A 15,352-nucleotide genomic window follows, 5' to 3' on the forward strand; every position below is an offset into this window, starting at 1 on the left:
TTGTATTTTCTACTTTACTACAAATATTTGACAGCCTTACTTAAAAGTTACTTTTATATTTTTGGATTTTAGATACTGGATGATTCAACATGCTTTAAACACCTAATCGATACAATTGTATCGATTGACCAGGCAAACAAAAAAGTGTATGGGTGCATTTTGAAAAACGCACAGGAAGCCTGTTTTTTTGCATTTAGTGGCCATTTCCCACATTTTCCACATTTTTACTTTAAGCTACTTGTACCATGTTTTTTTTGTTTTTTTACAAAATGTTCTTTTTTGCCACAAAAATATGTGATCATATGATTAAACGATACAGTTTAAAGACCGCTGTAAACATGTGGGAGTAGAAGAACAAAAGGAAACATGGGAGCAGTGAGATGAAATAGTTAACTTGTATTATACAATGCAATAGCTCATTAGCTCAAGTGGTAACAAATACCTGGACCCAAACATAGAGATGCCATCTTTACTCAGGTCATGACACACAGGAAATCTGAACCGTTCATGCAACAGGCTGCATTTTGAGTTACTGCACAGGAGTCTTAGCCCCCATCATTTCTCATTACCATCAATTAAGATAACAGTTTATATTTTTACATTAATTTGTATCTGTTCCTTCCTCAGTCTTCAAAGCTGCTGTTGCCCCACTGTTCACCATCTTTGATTTGTTTCTGCACGTGTTCCAGACAGGTTTAATAAAGGTTTTCACCTTCCACTGCAGTAGATGCAGCAGAACAGGCATATTAATGCACTTGATAACCCAGAGCATAACTATATGGCCATGCACACGCACACCTCTCATTTCACCATGTAGATGTCTTCATTGGCCATGACTAATCCCCCAGCGAACTCTAGTGGTTAAATAGAGACTTGCATCCGTGGCTGTAGCTTCCGATGGGGAAACTTAACATATAATACAATTTCTGACTCGGTTAGATTTATAAAATAATTCATTACTTAGCTATGGAATGATTCATTACCTGAATAATATTTAAATTACATTATTATTAAAATAAAGAAAGGGTTATGGTTAGGGTTAGGGTTGTAGACTCTTCTTAAAGAGTCTATAATTTAATTGTTTTGTTCTTTAGAATGGGTCTGTCTAAATATTTACACTTACAGGGGTTTGTTACGTGCAGTACTACCTCCGCGCCACTAGAGGCCCCCTCGTCCTCTCCGTCCACACGTGTGTTGTGTGAGTTCCTCTGTGGCTGCACGAGCTCCGCGTCTTAAAACTCAACATGTTCAAGAGAAAACGTGGAGGAGCCGGTCCCGCAAGTAAAAAAGCTAAGAAGGGTAAAATAGTCGAAGGCGGCAACGAAGAGTCGAATGTAGTCAACGAAATCACAATTCCTGCTCCGGTGTCGTCGGTAAGTTACTAGCCACCGAAGTTAGCTAGCTCACTAGCTCATGTCAACACTCGTGCGTGTTGTATTTAATTTGCTAAATATCATCAATATCACTTTTGTTAAACACGTAACTTTAGCTGACACACTGTTATTAATATGGAAACATAACTTAAATGTACACGTGCTGTGAGAGGGTCGTTAATACACATGTTGGTCAGTTGTCTGATGAGTTATGTAGCGAATAATTCACCAACCGAGACGAACATGATTTTTTTCTGCCTGACCAGAAGAAGGGACCCGTTCAAAGTCCAACATGCTTTCATTAATAAAATGATTTTATTTTGAATTTGTGGTATTTCCTGTCCTGTAACAGGGGAGATGGACCAACAAGGAGCGAGTCCTCATTTTCTCCTCAAGGGGCATCAACTACAGAACGAGACACATGATGCAGGATTTAAGGACCCTGATGCCTCATGCAAAAGCAGGTTAGTGTCATTCATGGAAAGTAATATCTCCCCCAAAGACACGTTCTGACTCGTGTCACCATGTTGAGCAGAGATGTGGGTATTGTTATATTAACAGTTTTTTCTCCTGTTAGATACGAAAATGGACCGAAAGGACAAGTTGTTTGTGGTGAATGAGGTGAGTCTGATGTTTACTCTCGGGCCAAACTTTTGTGTCACACAGACATTATAGCAGAGTTAAAGATTGTCTTTGTTTGTGCAGGTGTGTGAAATAAAAAACTGCAACAAATGCCTCTTCTTCGAGGCCAAGAAGAAGCAGGACCTGTACATGTGGTGAGTGTTTTATCTTTGACCCCATTTGATCGCTCACACCACATCTGTAGAGTCGGACAGCATAATGTGTATTTGTACATAGTGGGGAAATGAGGTCTGATCACGAGTGGTCAAATGAGACTCATTGTGAACATGCATACTTATCGTTGTCTTATCAGAACAGTCTGAGAAGAGCTTTGGACACATTAATTAAGCATTAACCTCAAGTGTTGTAGAACAACTTCAACAATGTTCTTGTCTCTACAGGATTGCAAACAGCCCTCATGGACCTTCTGCAAAGTTTCTCGTTCAGAATAGTGAGTAACTTCTTTATTGCAGACCTGAAATCCAGGAGACAACATCTGTCTTCGTGTGCCACAGGAATATAAATTCAAGTAATGTGATTGTCTCCTCCACAGTTCATACACTGGCTGAACTCAAAATGACAGGAAACTGCCTCAAAGGATCCAGGCCGCTGCTGTCGTTCGATCCGGTGAGTTCCAAAATCAAGAGGGAGACACTCTGACCGTAATCCTGTTAATTAGATATATTTCAATTGGAAATGTATAATGAGAAGCTGTGCAACAAAGACCTACAATGATGGTTAAAGATAAGACCAGATGTTTTCACTGAAAACAAGAGCTGTAATAACTTCATTTAATTACAGAGTAATATATGGTGTCGTATTCCCCGGCTGCTTTGACAGACCATTGTCTTAGAATATGCATTTTCATTCGATGATTCATTGAGTGAAAGAACCTTTCAAAGAATGAGCAAGATCTGACCGTTTGTCTGCATTTTCACCCACAGACGTTCGACAAGGAGCCTCAGTATGCTTTACTGAAGGAGCTCTTCATCCAGGTCTGTTTACACGATGCTGTTCAGAAGGATTAATCTAATTACATTTGATGATCTTAAAAGCATTAGTTTGTTTGGAAGCTGAGTAGGTTGTACATCTAACTTTGTCATGCAAGGACGTACTCATTGTGTTTTTCTTTTGCAGACATTTTCCACTCCCCGCTACCATCCTAAGAGTCAACCATTTGTCGACCACGTCTTCACATTCACCATCGCAGACAAGAGGATATGGTTTAGAAACTACCAGGTAATGTGTGCAAAAAAACCTATTAGTAGATCACTTTAGGAGAATGTCTCTTCCAGTGTTCAAATACTTGCATTTTTCTCTTCTTTGGTAATAATTTCTCTGTCCACTCTTAATGTGCAGATCATCGAGGAGGACGCCTCTCTGGTGGAGATCGGGCCTCGCTTGGTTCTCAACCTCATTAAGGTCTTTCAGGGGAGCTTCGGAGGGCCTACACTCTTTGAAAACCCAGATTTCCAGTCTCCTAACATGGTAAAGCCCAGTTTATGCCAGTTGAAACCCTACATTTTTTTTGTAAATATGCATTTTGGTTGGGCAAAACTTAGAAGTCTAAAACCACATTGACATGATACAAATTGTTGGGTTTCATGCCCAGGTTGAATCTCCAAAAGTAAACTGGACCCAGTTGCTGCAGACTTTTAATTATACCGTTGGTCATTTTGCTTCCTGCTTGAGTTTATCGTTTTCTTCTCACACCTACAGCACCGGCGAGAGATCCGACTCGCAGCGGCAGCCAGAGTCCGTGAGAAGCAGATGGTGAAGGAGATGCAGAAAATGAAGAGGACTGACGCGAAGCAGGATCTGAACACTGACGTCACAGACGAGGTCTTCTTTACGCCGGCCGAGGACAAGCCTGTTCACATCGAAACAGAAGCGCCGGAGGGAAAAGTGTCCACTAAAAACAAACGCAAAGCTTTGAAAAGGGCGAAGAAGCGGATGGCAGAGGGAGGCGGATACACAAGACGATGAGTGGATGACTTAATGCTGCAATGACTCAGTACAGTCTCAAGAAAGAGAATGTGGTGATTCACAGTGCAGTCATGTGCATATCAAATATTATGAGACTTCATCACTGAAGAATCACATATTTGACAGTCCTGGAAAAGATCTTTAATAATGCACGTGTTCAGCGTTTGTTACCATATTATGATTTCGTACAATACATATTTTGCTCGCTTATCAATCACAAGAAGATTGTGCAGATTGTAGTTGGTTACAAAAGTCTCCCATCTTTTGCAATACTGCCAACATTTCCACAACAATGATTAAAAGAAAATTTTCTATCATTGTAAAAAAATAATGTTTATTGATTTTATCTACAGTTGTTTTCTGTGTACTAGAAATAAAACGTTTTCAAACTTAGTCTCCGTATCATCTGATGTCTACTCCTTACAATGTCATGAAAAATGTCAGCTTCAACATTATGGGCACTAGAAGGGCAAAGTAACTCATGGCCTCAGTTGGACAACAAGCCATGTAGACTCACGAAGTTACAGTGTTCACACATTGAGACTTCTGACTTGAAATAGCTTGGTCTCCATAGTAACAACACCCCATACATTAACTGCATACAATTATGAACTTCCATGTAGTGAAGTCACTACAGACAGTTGCAAAACAAGAGCAGGTAGGCAACATCTCACCACACGTCCAGTAGCAATGTCACACTCAACTGTGAGTGTTTGGAAAATGATGAACCAGCAGATTTTGTTAAAACAATCTTCCTCACTGTCCATTATCCATCTTGTCGCCCTGCATTTACTTCCCCTGTGTGCAACCAGTGGCTGCGGAGTTAATCCTCTTGTCCTCAGTGAAGGCCTATACTGATGTTTAAGTGCTTATTTAAAACACGGATTAATGGACGCACTGTAATCACTCCACCTCCTCATCAGGACAGCAATAATATTCTACAAAGCAGATCTGTCCATCATCGTTCCGGACCAGGTACTGCAGAGAGAGGAAGCCCCTGCTGTCCGTCCTCACCGAGACTTTACAGGACAAAGCCAGAGCTTTGGTTGACGGCTTCATCAGGGACATCTTGTACCTGCGGCAGTTAATAGGAGGGGACAGTACAGAAGGTAGAGCTTTACTTAAAAAAGTGTTCAGTGTTTGGTAATAAAATGTCTCCAGTTCTCCTCGTCCACCTTTAGGTCGTACCAGTGTTATTCATTCCTCTGAAGTTTTATTAATGCACTGATGTTCATTGCTCTGTGCTCACCTGTTGGTTTGAGTCTTTGTGCAACGAAACAGCTCCATCATGTCTGAGTCCTTGGGGAAATCATAATGGGCGTTTCCAGAGTTTCCAAAAGTAGACAACCTGAAAGAGATGAAGAAATTGATGAGTCAGTATGAAAAATTAAACAATAAAGGCAAACTTATGCAAATTTGCATCCTGAAAAGACTGAGCAGTATAGCAAATATAGCCATAAGCCAAAGATAGAAAGTATACTATCCATCATATAGTGATGACTCATCAAGCAATAGTTCAAATAGTAATCGCAGTATTAGGTGAACCTTGCACATTATATAGATTCATCAAACTAACCATAGCTTAATAACTGACTTGGACATAAATATTTTGTCTATGTTCAATCTGGTTTAACAACACACCTAAAGTACGGCTGGCTCGGGGACATGGTGATCTGTAGCACCTCGCTGCTCATATCCAGTTCAGAGAAGGGTTCTTTCAGACTCTCCGACTGCAGGATCACCTAAGAAAAACCCAGACACACATAAATTAAATATATGTAATCAACATCTATTTTCACATCAGATGATGTCTAATCTATTCTTGATTCATCTTTGAATTTAAGTCAATAATGTCCAACTGCAGGATGTAAAGGATTGGTTAGTATTGGCTTATTACTTGTTTTACTCAATCTGATAATTTTATGTTGATTTATAGTGTAGGCAGGGATCTTTAGTGTTCAAGTTTCATTGCATGAAATAGTCAAAGTTCACCTTGTTTATGACATTGGAGCTGCAGAATTCAAAGTCAATTGGCTCTTCTGGTTCTTGTGTGTTGATCTTGCAAACAGTCACCACGCCACCCTCCTCCAGGAACAAGGTCAGAGGGTAACCGTAGCCTCTGTAGCACATTCGTAAGGCGGTTGATACTCCTGGTGTCAGATGAGGGAGATCATGAAGATAGTGAGACAGTTTCGAGAGGGGTAATAATATAATTGTACTACTTATATAAATCAGTTTTCCTTTATCTTTACCTGGTAAAGTGCTTCCTCCAAAGATACTGAGGCAGTCCAGCAGAACAGTGAGATTGACCTGAAAACCCACCACATCTTCTTTTATGGTGTATTCTTGGAAGATCTCAGCCTGCAATAAAAAAAGAGTTTACTGTTTATAATGTCACCACTAAAAGGAGATGCAACGCATTGTTACACTCTAGACAAACCAGGACTCGCTCCACGCACTCAATGGACATTTTGAAGGTGTATTATAAATGTAAACACACCTGGATGAACGCATTGGCTTGCAGACACTTGGAGTCCTCCACAGTGACCTTCAGGCCGTTGGGTGTAGCGTTGAAGATGGCATGGTCCTTGAAGGTGATGGCTTTCAGTATGTTGGAGAGATTGCGGGCGTTATCCAAACTCGCAACCAAAACGTATTTTTCATCGTCAGCTTGAGACTGGGTGGACAGAGGCATTGTGCATCTGAAATGAAGACACAGGGCGGGAAGAGTAAAAACTGATAAAACATCTTCATGTAATGTCCAAATTTTGTTAACACTCGTCTTTTCTATTACAATCTAGATAAGATGATATTCAAGCATGATGCTGAATTGAATTGATTGATGTTTACACAACGAGACCACATCAGTCAGCTCCAGATCAAAAATAACTTAGCCTAGACGTACCAAATTTGGACTGGATCAAATTTTCAAAGATCTTTATTTCCATTATACTCATGTGCAATGAAACTCCTAACAATGAAATTGTACTGAGACCAAAGATGCTAACGACAATTTAATACAATTACTACATTTGTGAAAACACACAAAAATGATTATGTTATCTTTATTTACCAACAGACCAGATCCAGCCCAAAAAACACTATATTTACACTCAACAGGACTGGATTTGTATGAAAAAGTGTTGTAAACCTGAGTATGTGGGTGAGTCTCGCAGTTAAGTGAATATCAGACGACTATTACAACAATATCATGTACAATTGTACAACAAACAAAGTGGCAGTATCATTGTCATGTATCTTATGGATCTATTTTAAGCTAGGCTACATGACAGGGGAACACGTATTTCGTACGTCGTTTAAAACAAATTGCTAACTGTCGCAAATTCTGCCAATATGCTAATACTTTGTACAAGCTGGCATATTCGGTGAATACAACCTGTTAAATGTCTTGTTGGCGGAGGTGCCGTGTGTGTGAGTCACTTACAAAGTAGTAATTCAGAAACTTACTCGGTTGTTTTGAAGGACTGCGACGCGGCGGGCTACTTCCGCTCCTCTCTTCTTCTACGGATATACGTCACAGCGCATGCGTGGTGCTAACATTCCGGAGATTTCGCCTCAGCGTCCAAAACACAGGAGAAAAAAGCTCGATCGCGCTGATTTAACGTGACCACGCCGGTGTTTTGTGATCACACAGGTTAGTATCACTACTCCTTTAAAGTCACGCGGGTGGTTAGATGTTGTCCAGCCGGCAGGTTAGCTACAAACCGCTGTAGCTTTAGCCGCCGAGCGACCACCGGAAGCTAACGTTAGCTAGCAGCCTGACATGTCGACTGTGTTTGTCTAATCGGTAACGAGGTAATAACACATTAACTGTGGTCAGGAGCGGCCTCGGATTGTTTCAGATTATGGACTAAAGATCTACGTTGTTAATGAGAACCACCCTCCCCCCCCCATAGAAACACAACATACGTCTGTGGATGGAAAATGCAGAATAACATTAAATACAGTAAAACTAGTGCAACTAGAATAGGATGTCCGGTGCTTAACAATGCAATAAAATGCAGTGGTAGTTATTGCTTTGCGTTTGTAAAGTGCTGATGCAGAAGTTTTTTTTCCTTCTGAATAAACTCGGGTTACAGGTTGTTAACTCAGTCTCAGGTCGTATTTCAACACTGTAAACCTGACCAGTGACGATTTGACCTCTGTTGTTTATCACGTCACATGTGACAATCTGTCGAAACTGCGGTGATCATCTTTATCTCTATCAAACATTTATACAGCCGGACACCACTCACAGCATCTTAGAAATGTGCCATCCTGTGGTTTAATAATCTTTCATTCACCACAAGTTTAACATTCATCAGGCCACATCACACTTCACTGAATTTCAGAGGGTAGCATTTTACTTCTCACTCCTACATTTAACAGCTTCTTCCACTGGTTACTTTACAAATTAAGATTTTTGAGTAACAAATATGTCAGAGCTGACATGATGTTTGTGTTCTCTAAATAAAGTTTATTTAGTGTTTCCCAATTGTGATCCTGTTGCACTGTCTCCGTCCACAGTCCGAAGACAGTCACTGACCTCATTTCCCGAAAAATCGAACCCACAACATTTTGCAACCATCTTGTGTGAACCTACAGATTGTTTATCTAATTATTAGAACCTCTTTGTATGCTCACAGTTATCAATATCAGTCTGCTACATTGATATTCACAGTGGCCTCATGGACAAATACAGTATGTAGAAAAAGGTCATTAATCACCCAAATTTGGTTTTGCCATAGGGCTTTACAATCTATACAAGATGTGACATCCTCTTTACCTTTCTCCTCAATCAGGGTTAGGAAAAATTCGAAACTATTCAAACTTGTCTGAGGAAATATCTGTATAAAGTCCCCTTCTTAATATATCCTCGTTCTCTGTTTCAGGTTCTTCCTTTTGCACCTCTTGTTTTCGCAACAGTCATGGTGTGCATTCCCTGTATTGTGATTCCTGTCCTTTTGTGGGTCTACAAGAGGTTCCTAGAGCCTTACCTGTATCCCTTCATCTCACCAATCATTAACACATTCTGGACCAAAAAAGCCGTCCAAGAGACGGGCATGAGTGACCAAAAAGTTAGTGAAAACAGTAATGGGACACTTAAGGTGAGTTAATGATTCATATCATGGCTTTTTGCATTTGTGATACCTTGGTATTTTTTACTTTGAATACTGTGGTATTGCTTTCAGCTTAATTTAAACTTTTCTGGCTGGCAGTGATTTCAGAATCTGACTTTCTACAAGAATAAATATGTTTCCACAACTTGCCTAATATACAAACAGCAGCCTCTTAAGCACAGCTCATGTATTTTATCATATTAAAAATATATAAATTGAATACTGAGGGTTTAATTTGGGTTTCACATTACCACATCGTGACTAATGCTGTATTAGGTTCCAGCATCTTTCATGAGTTGTTTTTAAGAAATGTTCTTTTTCGTTTTAGGCTGAAAGCAATGGGGACGCCACTGCCAATGGATCGACTATAGCAGCAGATAAGAAGACAGACTGACAACCTCAAATGTTTTATAATGCATCGAAATCAATGTAAATATTCCAGTAATATAATATAGATGAACTATGAATTAACTTATCAATCTTCTTTGAATTGAGTGGATTTTATAACCTTTCAAACTTATGTCTGAATGTTTGATTTTATTTTCTCTATTGTTACATTAAAATTAGGAAATTGGTTTATGGTTGTTCTATTTTCTCTGTTACTAATTAAATAATATATGCATTCATTTTATTGAATAATGGAATAATGTTCCTTTGTCAAACTTGTTAAAACCGAACTTTCAAATAAAAAAAGATGCTCATTTATTGTTGCCATACTCTGCTGTGCTTCCACACCACCCACCATTCTCACTTTATATTGGAAATGTTTTAAGGATACAATTTTTAATATTCCAAATGCTATATAAACAAGATGTCTCTGCAAAGATGACCATACTGGAATAAAATAAATAATTCAGACCTTATATCTATACTCCATTCTTTCTACTCCTAATGAAGTGAGATATAGCACAGTAAATATAGTGTAGATAAACTTCACTCTCAAATTTAATAGTTACAAATGAGATCTATTAAAACTAGGTAGTGTAGGTGTTTTTGTTGAGACTTTTAATCACTCGCCTGTTGTTCAACAGTAGCTGGCAGATGCAAATTAAAGTCAACCTGAGTAAACCCAGATCTATAGATACTCCTTTAAATCTTAATTTCTTTTTAATCAGTATCGCTAAAAGGTTGGAAAAACATGCCAATTTAAACACTATATATTCTGTGATATATCATTTGTTCAGGTAACGAAAGTTGATCTGCAACTCCATATTCCCCATATATATATGGACTCAAAAATAGGCCTGATATCTTGTATGGTCTCTGAATCATATCTAAATGTACACGTTGACATTAAAACACATCATTCATCAGTCATTTACAATCGACGAAAGAAATATAATCCAGGTGTTTATCTTCAGTAAGATCAACTCTGGTAACTTTTCACAAAACAAACTTTATTCTGCCCAAACTTTGTTAATTTGACACTGTGGGAAGCATCCAGTTTTTATGCATTATTTATAAACTGAGATGTCCTGCATGTTTTATTCATTCATATATTGCTGTGCAAGACATAAGTAATGCAAATAAATGTGATAATATCAGTTTTATTGGAGAAAATTGGTTGGTATAAGTCTATTTATTATTCAGTGTTTTGATGGTCAAAAATGTATTTGATTTCCTTGATTATCATAAATTAATACATACTAGTGTGTATTTCTGGGTGTTTAATCTTTATCGAAATTTTCTCTAAATCAGTGGCTAAAATGAAATATCATTACATCCATGCCGACCAGTGCCTCCATCTCAACAAGTTTGCTCATGTATCACTTTATAAATGTATATTTACATTTATAATTTTCAAATAAAATGAAAGTCACAGCAGCGTTTAAGTCAAATAAGCCAGATGGACAATCTGTATAAACATAATGACGTTTTAAGACAGAACTTGTGAGCACAGGTAGAAATGCAAGGTTTAGATCGGGCTCCTCTATCAGCCCTATTTCTATCTGCTACGTCACTGACGCAGATGGCGTCATCACGCAAGAGGTAGCGACGTGTAAAACATGGAGGACAGGAGTGTGTCGAGTCAACTCAACAGCTTCACATTCCACACTATTCCAAGTGTTTACTCTCGTTAAATGAACTCTAGGGACAAACTGGACTAAACTGACAATTCGCGTGATCATAAACAACCCGCCATCACCGGTGTTGCGAGCCGAGGGAGCGAGGGGAGGTGAGGACGCGTCTCTGACAGGTAAGATGAGCGCTCAGCTGATTGCAAACAAGCCGGGGACGTTAGCTTCTCTCCGGACACTGACTCCACTCACCACCGTTGAACAGGAGACACCGACGAGACCCCCACACACACAGCTGGTGTTTCATGCTGGTGTGGGGCTGTGACTATTACGCGTTAACTGTCAAAACCGTGCGGAGGCGCAGACTATTTCCTGCGCTCGAAAACAGGATGCGCTAGCTAACGTCAGGTCAAGTTGGTCGAGGCAGCAGAAACACAGATGAAGAGAAGCAGGAGGCGGCAGAGCAAACTCAACATGGGAACTAACGTTCAGTCCTTACGATGTTTACTTAGCAATAAGAGTATAATAAGTTAACGGCATGTTATTTCTGGCATTTTGTGGTATCTGGATTGGGTTGAGTAAATGTTGGCTCACAGGCTACACCTGTATGTCGAAGGTGTGTCATTTTACGAGAACAACACACACGTCCTGCTTCCCTGTGTGTCCGTATGTCCTGTTGGCCTCTCCTGGGATCACTGAGTGGGTTGGAACCGGATGAGCACAAATCTATTTTGTGAATTGGGTTCACTAAAGTAAATCTAATGCAACAGTCCTGTAATAACTCCTGACTCCAAGAAGGGTGACATATTCAGAGTGTTCCATTACTTAGCTTTCATTTACTCATATGAATAGTAGTATGCCTGCTAGTGCGTAGCTATATGCTCTCTCTCTCGCTCTCTCTAATTTTCTAGTTAATACTATTATAGTACACCTGTTATTATAATGCAATACACAGCACATCCTGCAAATTGATCTTATAGTTTAAACAACACCTCTCAAACGGTTCCAATGAAAACTGAACTTTAAAACCTTTTTTGTGATCGTTGCATTTACCGGAGATCAGATAGTGCAGACACGAAATGAGAGGAGAGAGATGGATGGGAGGATTAACTACGAACAAATAATGGTCCTAGGGCTGGGCCATAAAACAATATCTGTTATTATCGCAAAAATATGTTTTAGCAATAGCAATATGACTCATCTATTAATTGTATATGCATTGTGTAAGCGCAGTGAGGAGGTAAAAGTGTGTGTTACTTCACATAGGAGCACAAATCTTTTAACTGCAAGAACTATAAATTATATGACATTTTTCATTAAAAATTATATTAACTGATGAAAGTTTTTGTCTCGATAAAAATGTTTACCATATTGTCCAGCCCTACTGGAATATATGATGCAAAAGACAGTGCCACAAACTAAATCCTGCAAATTGACCATGAAGTTGAGACACCTCTGATGCTGCTGTTTCATTTGAAACACGCCTTTATCCCTGGGGCCATCAGGACACCTACTTCACACATATTTGAGTGTGCAGACAGGGAGCAGTAATTGCTCTTTGTCAAATACAAGCAGATTTATAGTCTCTCGTGAGACAACAAATACAGTCTCATAAGCATAACATTCTGCAATATGATTTTAGAAATGCATAATTGTTGGTTAATGGTTGTTAATTATTTCTGAAGGCACCTAAGATTAAACCTATTTCCACTGCTCCAGGATTTGGCATATGCCTGGTGAAAACCCTGTGAAGAGTGGTGCGTCTGGCTGAGTGGAGCCAGCAGAGATGGGAGCCAACACCAGCCAGGTCAGTGAGTTGTCCGATAACCCAAGCCTCAAGGCCCTGGTGGGCACAGAGTCCATATCGGAGAATGACCCGTTCTGGAACCAGCTCATCTCCTTCACCTTCATCAGTCCCACCAGCAGGTAAAGTGCAATGCTCTCAGACCGCCTCACTATTACACATCCTCCTTTCTACAGGAAAGGAGCTGCAGTCAGGGTTCAGCTGAAGAGCATTTAGCAACAAGTGGAGTCACAATCTATGCTGCTTTGCCTATTTCAGTTGGTTTATTAATTGAGTTGAATAAATCATAAGTGGACTGTGTGACTTGACAGAGCCATCCCCTAGAGCAGAATCCATACTGAACGTTAATGAAAATGTATGGATGACATTAGTTTGTTTTAATATAGACATTTAATAACCAGTTAATATATGACACACAAATATGCAATTCAAACTATCAAGTCTCTACGTCTCATTCTGACTTGCTCCTGGATTTTCATGACATATCTCTGCAGACATGCAACAGTGGCATATGATCAACAATTTGAGTGTTGCAGCTTTATAGCTTGACAGTTAGGACTGGGCAACATGACTTCAAATCAATATCACAATTATTTCTAACTTCTACCCTGATTACTATTGACCGACATAAGCAAGATTTAGCCGATTACAGATTTTAGATCGGTTTCGATACATTTTCGGTTAATTGCTGAGATGCCAGTAGAGGGCAGATGATACAAGCAAGTAGCTCTTCCTGATCCAATTCATTGCATATCTTAAAAGCATGCTCTAATTTTTTCTCTTCTCTCTTCTTGTTTCATGTTAACAGTGGAGACTCTAAGTTGCTGGAAGAAGCTGTCATCCCCCTGGCAAAGCTCTTTAGTATGTTGGCTATAATATGAATCTGCTTTTTAAATTATATATTCGTGATATGTATCATATGATGTTTCCGTAGCCTATGTAATGCTTGTTTGTAAGTTGTCTTCTCCTGTCTTTTTTCCAAGTTGAAAACAATCCCAGAACAGGCAACTTTGGCGCGCTTGTGAGAATTTTCCTGGGAAGAACCAAAGAGCTGAAAATCTCGACAGAATGCCAAGAGTGAGTATGGGAACCTGAGAGAAGGGAGCGAAGTCAGATGACTGTGTTAGTTATAATAGACCCTTAACATGCCAGTTAATGTTTGAACACAGACAGGCAAGGCATCACTGTTTTTATTAACCAGGGAAAAGCTGAAACGGTTGGAGGTTCCCATGAGAAAACTGCTGAGGTAAAACCATCAACACATTATTCTCCGCTTGCTGCCAAACTCAATTTCCTCAGAGTTTGAGCCTGCTCATGTCACCAAATGCCTGTGGTGGGAAATCCTCATTCTCTATCGAACATCATTAGAGGTTTGGAGTTATCGCTCCCCACCCGCTCCTATCTATTCTCCTCTATGTTTCCAAACAGGTTCTGTCCCAGAAACAAACCTACATTTTCTGGATGTTACATAATTGCCATGTGCAAATAGTCAATTTGTGGAAGTGATTACACACCCCTGTGTTGGTTTTTGGTGGTTGTGAAATATTGTGGCTCGCACTGGATGGTTCCGATCATTTTCTATTTCCCCTACGTTGGTTTCTCACCAACTTTTCGCCAATTTTGGATCCTTCCCATGTGAAGTATCATTATAGCAGTATCATTAGAACTCTGGTGACTGTTAACTGTTTGCACCACTTTCTTGTTTGTCAAAGTAAAGGTTGTGTTGCATTTACGAGAAAGCCATTATTTGTCGTTGAGTTTTACGAGAACAATCTTACCTGAACTTAGTCAATTTGTTATTTGCATATGATATACTGTAACTCAAGCTTTTAGTGAAGTAAAGGTAGTACCATCACTTGAGAAGCGTCCCTACTTGGACTCTCATACAGTACACAGTATGGTCTGCTGGTTACAATGTTAAATCCCGATGGTTTATTAACTAACATGAGGAAATTACCTCCTTCTTTGTTCCTGTCCCTGGAGGTCAGAGCTTAAAACAAAATACCACTGTCAGAGCTGTCAGAGTCCAGATTCCAGTTTCATTAGGCAAACCTCACAAGGGCACAATCCCAGTCTCTTTTTACCACTTCACAGTATACTGAACAACACGAAAGATAGTCTCACACTACAGGAATTTCAGGCCAATTTAATCCTGATTGGGCCACCCCCGGAGAATCGGAGGAGCGATCTGGTTTGGAACCTTGGACAGCTGCCCCAATAATTATCAAACATTTTCGATATTTAGGAATTTTAAATCAGGCCACAACAGCCTATGAGAGAAACAGAGCAGCTAACGGTGCTGCCAACAAATGGGAAACATTCCGAGGCTAACATCAACTTGCGCACTGCAGTTGACAGATTTTTTTAAAGTGAGAAATAAAATTTCAGCAGAAGAATAGATTACGAGTGTGTTGACTGCCTCTCTGACCA

At 39.6% G+C, this 15,352-nt stretch overlaps 4 protein-coding genes across 7 annotated transcripts in view; 3 read left to right on the top strand and 1 right to left on the bottom strand.

The window, feature by feature from the left end:
• Positions 1-1,173: 1,173 nt before the first annotated feature.
• Positions 1,174-4,373, top strand: bxdc2 (brix domain containing 2). Its single transcript, XM_053411487.1, has 10 exons — positions 1,174-1,373; positions 1,726-1,837; positions 1,951-1,994; positions 2,079-2,149; positions 2,396-2,445; positions 2,548-2,621; positions 2,939-2,989; positions 3,132-3,233; positions 3,354-3,482; positions 3,714-4,373. The coding sequence occupies exons 1-10, from the start codon at positions 1,245-1,247 to the stop codon at positions 3,978-3,980; spliced, it is 1,029 nt and encodes a 342-aa protein (XP_053267462.1). The 5' UTR covers positions 1,174-1,244; the 3' UTR covers positions 3,981-4,373.
• On the bottom strand, positions 4,106-7,596 carry rad1 (RAD1 homolog (S. pombe)). 3 transcript variants are annotated; one of them, XM_053411488.1, is made up of 7 exons: positions 7,449-7,596; positions 6,481-6,682; positions 6,233-6,341; positions 5,973-6,130; positions 5,622-5,722; positions 5,230-5,328; positions 4,106-5,055 (listed from the first exon to the last, which is right to left on the bottom strand). In XM_053411488.1, exons 2-7 carry the CDS (start codon positions 6,673-6,675, stop codon positions 4,884-4,886), a joined length of 834 nt encoding a protein of 277 aa, XP_053267463.1. In that variant the 5' UTR covers positions 6,676-6,682; positions 7,449-7,596; the 3' UTR covers positions 4,106-4,883. The 3 variants fall into 3 exon arrangements, with proteins under 3 accessions (XP_053267463.1, XP_053267464.1, XP_053267465.1); XM_053411489.1 differs by having other exon boundaries at positions 7,426-7,580; XM_053411490.1 differs by lacking the exon at positions 7,449-7,596 and adding an exon at positions 7,378-7,437.
• Positions 7,499-9,805, top strand: LOC128425011 (UPF0729 protein C18orf32 homolog). The gene is made up of 3 exons (XM_053411491.1): positions 7,499-7,635; positions 8,873-9,088; positions 9,429-9,805. Exons 2-3 carry the CDS (start codon positions 8,909-8,911, stop codon positions 9,492-9,494), a joined length of 246 nt encoding a protein of 81 aa, XP_053267466.1. The 5' UTR covers positions 7,499-7,635; positions 8,873-8,908; the 3' UTR covers positions 9,495-9,805.
• Positions 9,806-11,083: 1,278 nt separating this feature from the next.
• Positions 11,084-15,352, top strand: part of dym (dymeclin) — a 45,930-nt gene continuing 41,661 nt past the window's right edge. For both annotated transcript variants that reach the window (XM_053411493.1, XM_053411494.1), the window contains exons 1-4: positions 11,084-11,297; positions 12,838-13,044; positions 13,731-13,783; positions 13,906-13,999. In XM_053411493.1, coding sequence (XP_053267468.1) covers positions 12,905-13,044; positions 13,731-13,783; positions 13,906-13,999 — 287 coding nt within the window. In that variant the 5' untranslated portion in view covers positions 11,084-11,297; positions 12,838-12,904. The remainder of the gene's footprint in view (positions 11,298-12,837; positions 13,045-13,730; positions 13,784-13,905; positions 14,000-15,352) is intronic.

Source organism: Pleuronectes platessa, chromosome 19 (assembly GCF_947347685.1).
Source record: "Pleuronectes platessa chromosome 19, fPlePla1.1, whole genome shotgun sequence".
Taxonomy (NCBI): Eukaryota; Metazoa; Chordata; class Actinopteri; order Pleuronectiformes; family Pleuronectidae; genus Pleuronectes; species Pleuronectes platessa.

Bases quoted from the DNA above. Each gene is read 5' to 3' on its own strand.
- LOC128425011 (XM_053411491.1), top strand. From the start codon at position 8,909: ATGGTGTGCATTCCCTGTATTGTGATTCCTGTCCTTTTGTGGGTCTAC. The intron at 9,089-9,428 runs GTGAGTTAATGA...TTTTCGTTTTAG, and splicing joins ACAGTAATGGGACACTTAAG to GCTGAAAGCAATGGGGACGC.
- bxdc2 (XM_053411487.1), top strand. From the start codon at position 1,245: ATGTTCAAGAGAAAACGTGGAGGAGCCGGTCCCGCAAGTAAAAAAGCT. The intron at 2,622-2,938 runs GTGAGTTCCAAA...TTTCACCCACAG, and splicing joins CGCTGCTGTCGTTCGATCCG to ACGTTCGACAAGGAGCCTCA. The intron at 3,483-3,713 runs GTAAAGCCCAGT...TCACACCTACAG, and splicing joins ATTTCCAGTCTCCTAACATG to CACCGGCGAGAGATCCGACT.
- rad1 (XM_053411488.1), bottom strand. From the start codon at position 6,675: ATGCCTCTGTCCACCCAGTCTCAAGCTGACGATGAAAAATACGTTTTG. The intron at 6,131-6,232 runs GTAAAGATAAAG...ATCTGACACCAG, and splicing joins TGGAGGAAGCACTTTACCAG to GAGTATCAACCGCCTTACGA. The intron at 5,329-5,621 runs GTGTGTTGTTAA...CATCTCTTTCAG, and splicing joins CCGAGCCAGCCGTACTTTAG to GTTGTCTACTTTTGGAAACT.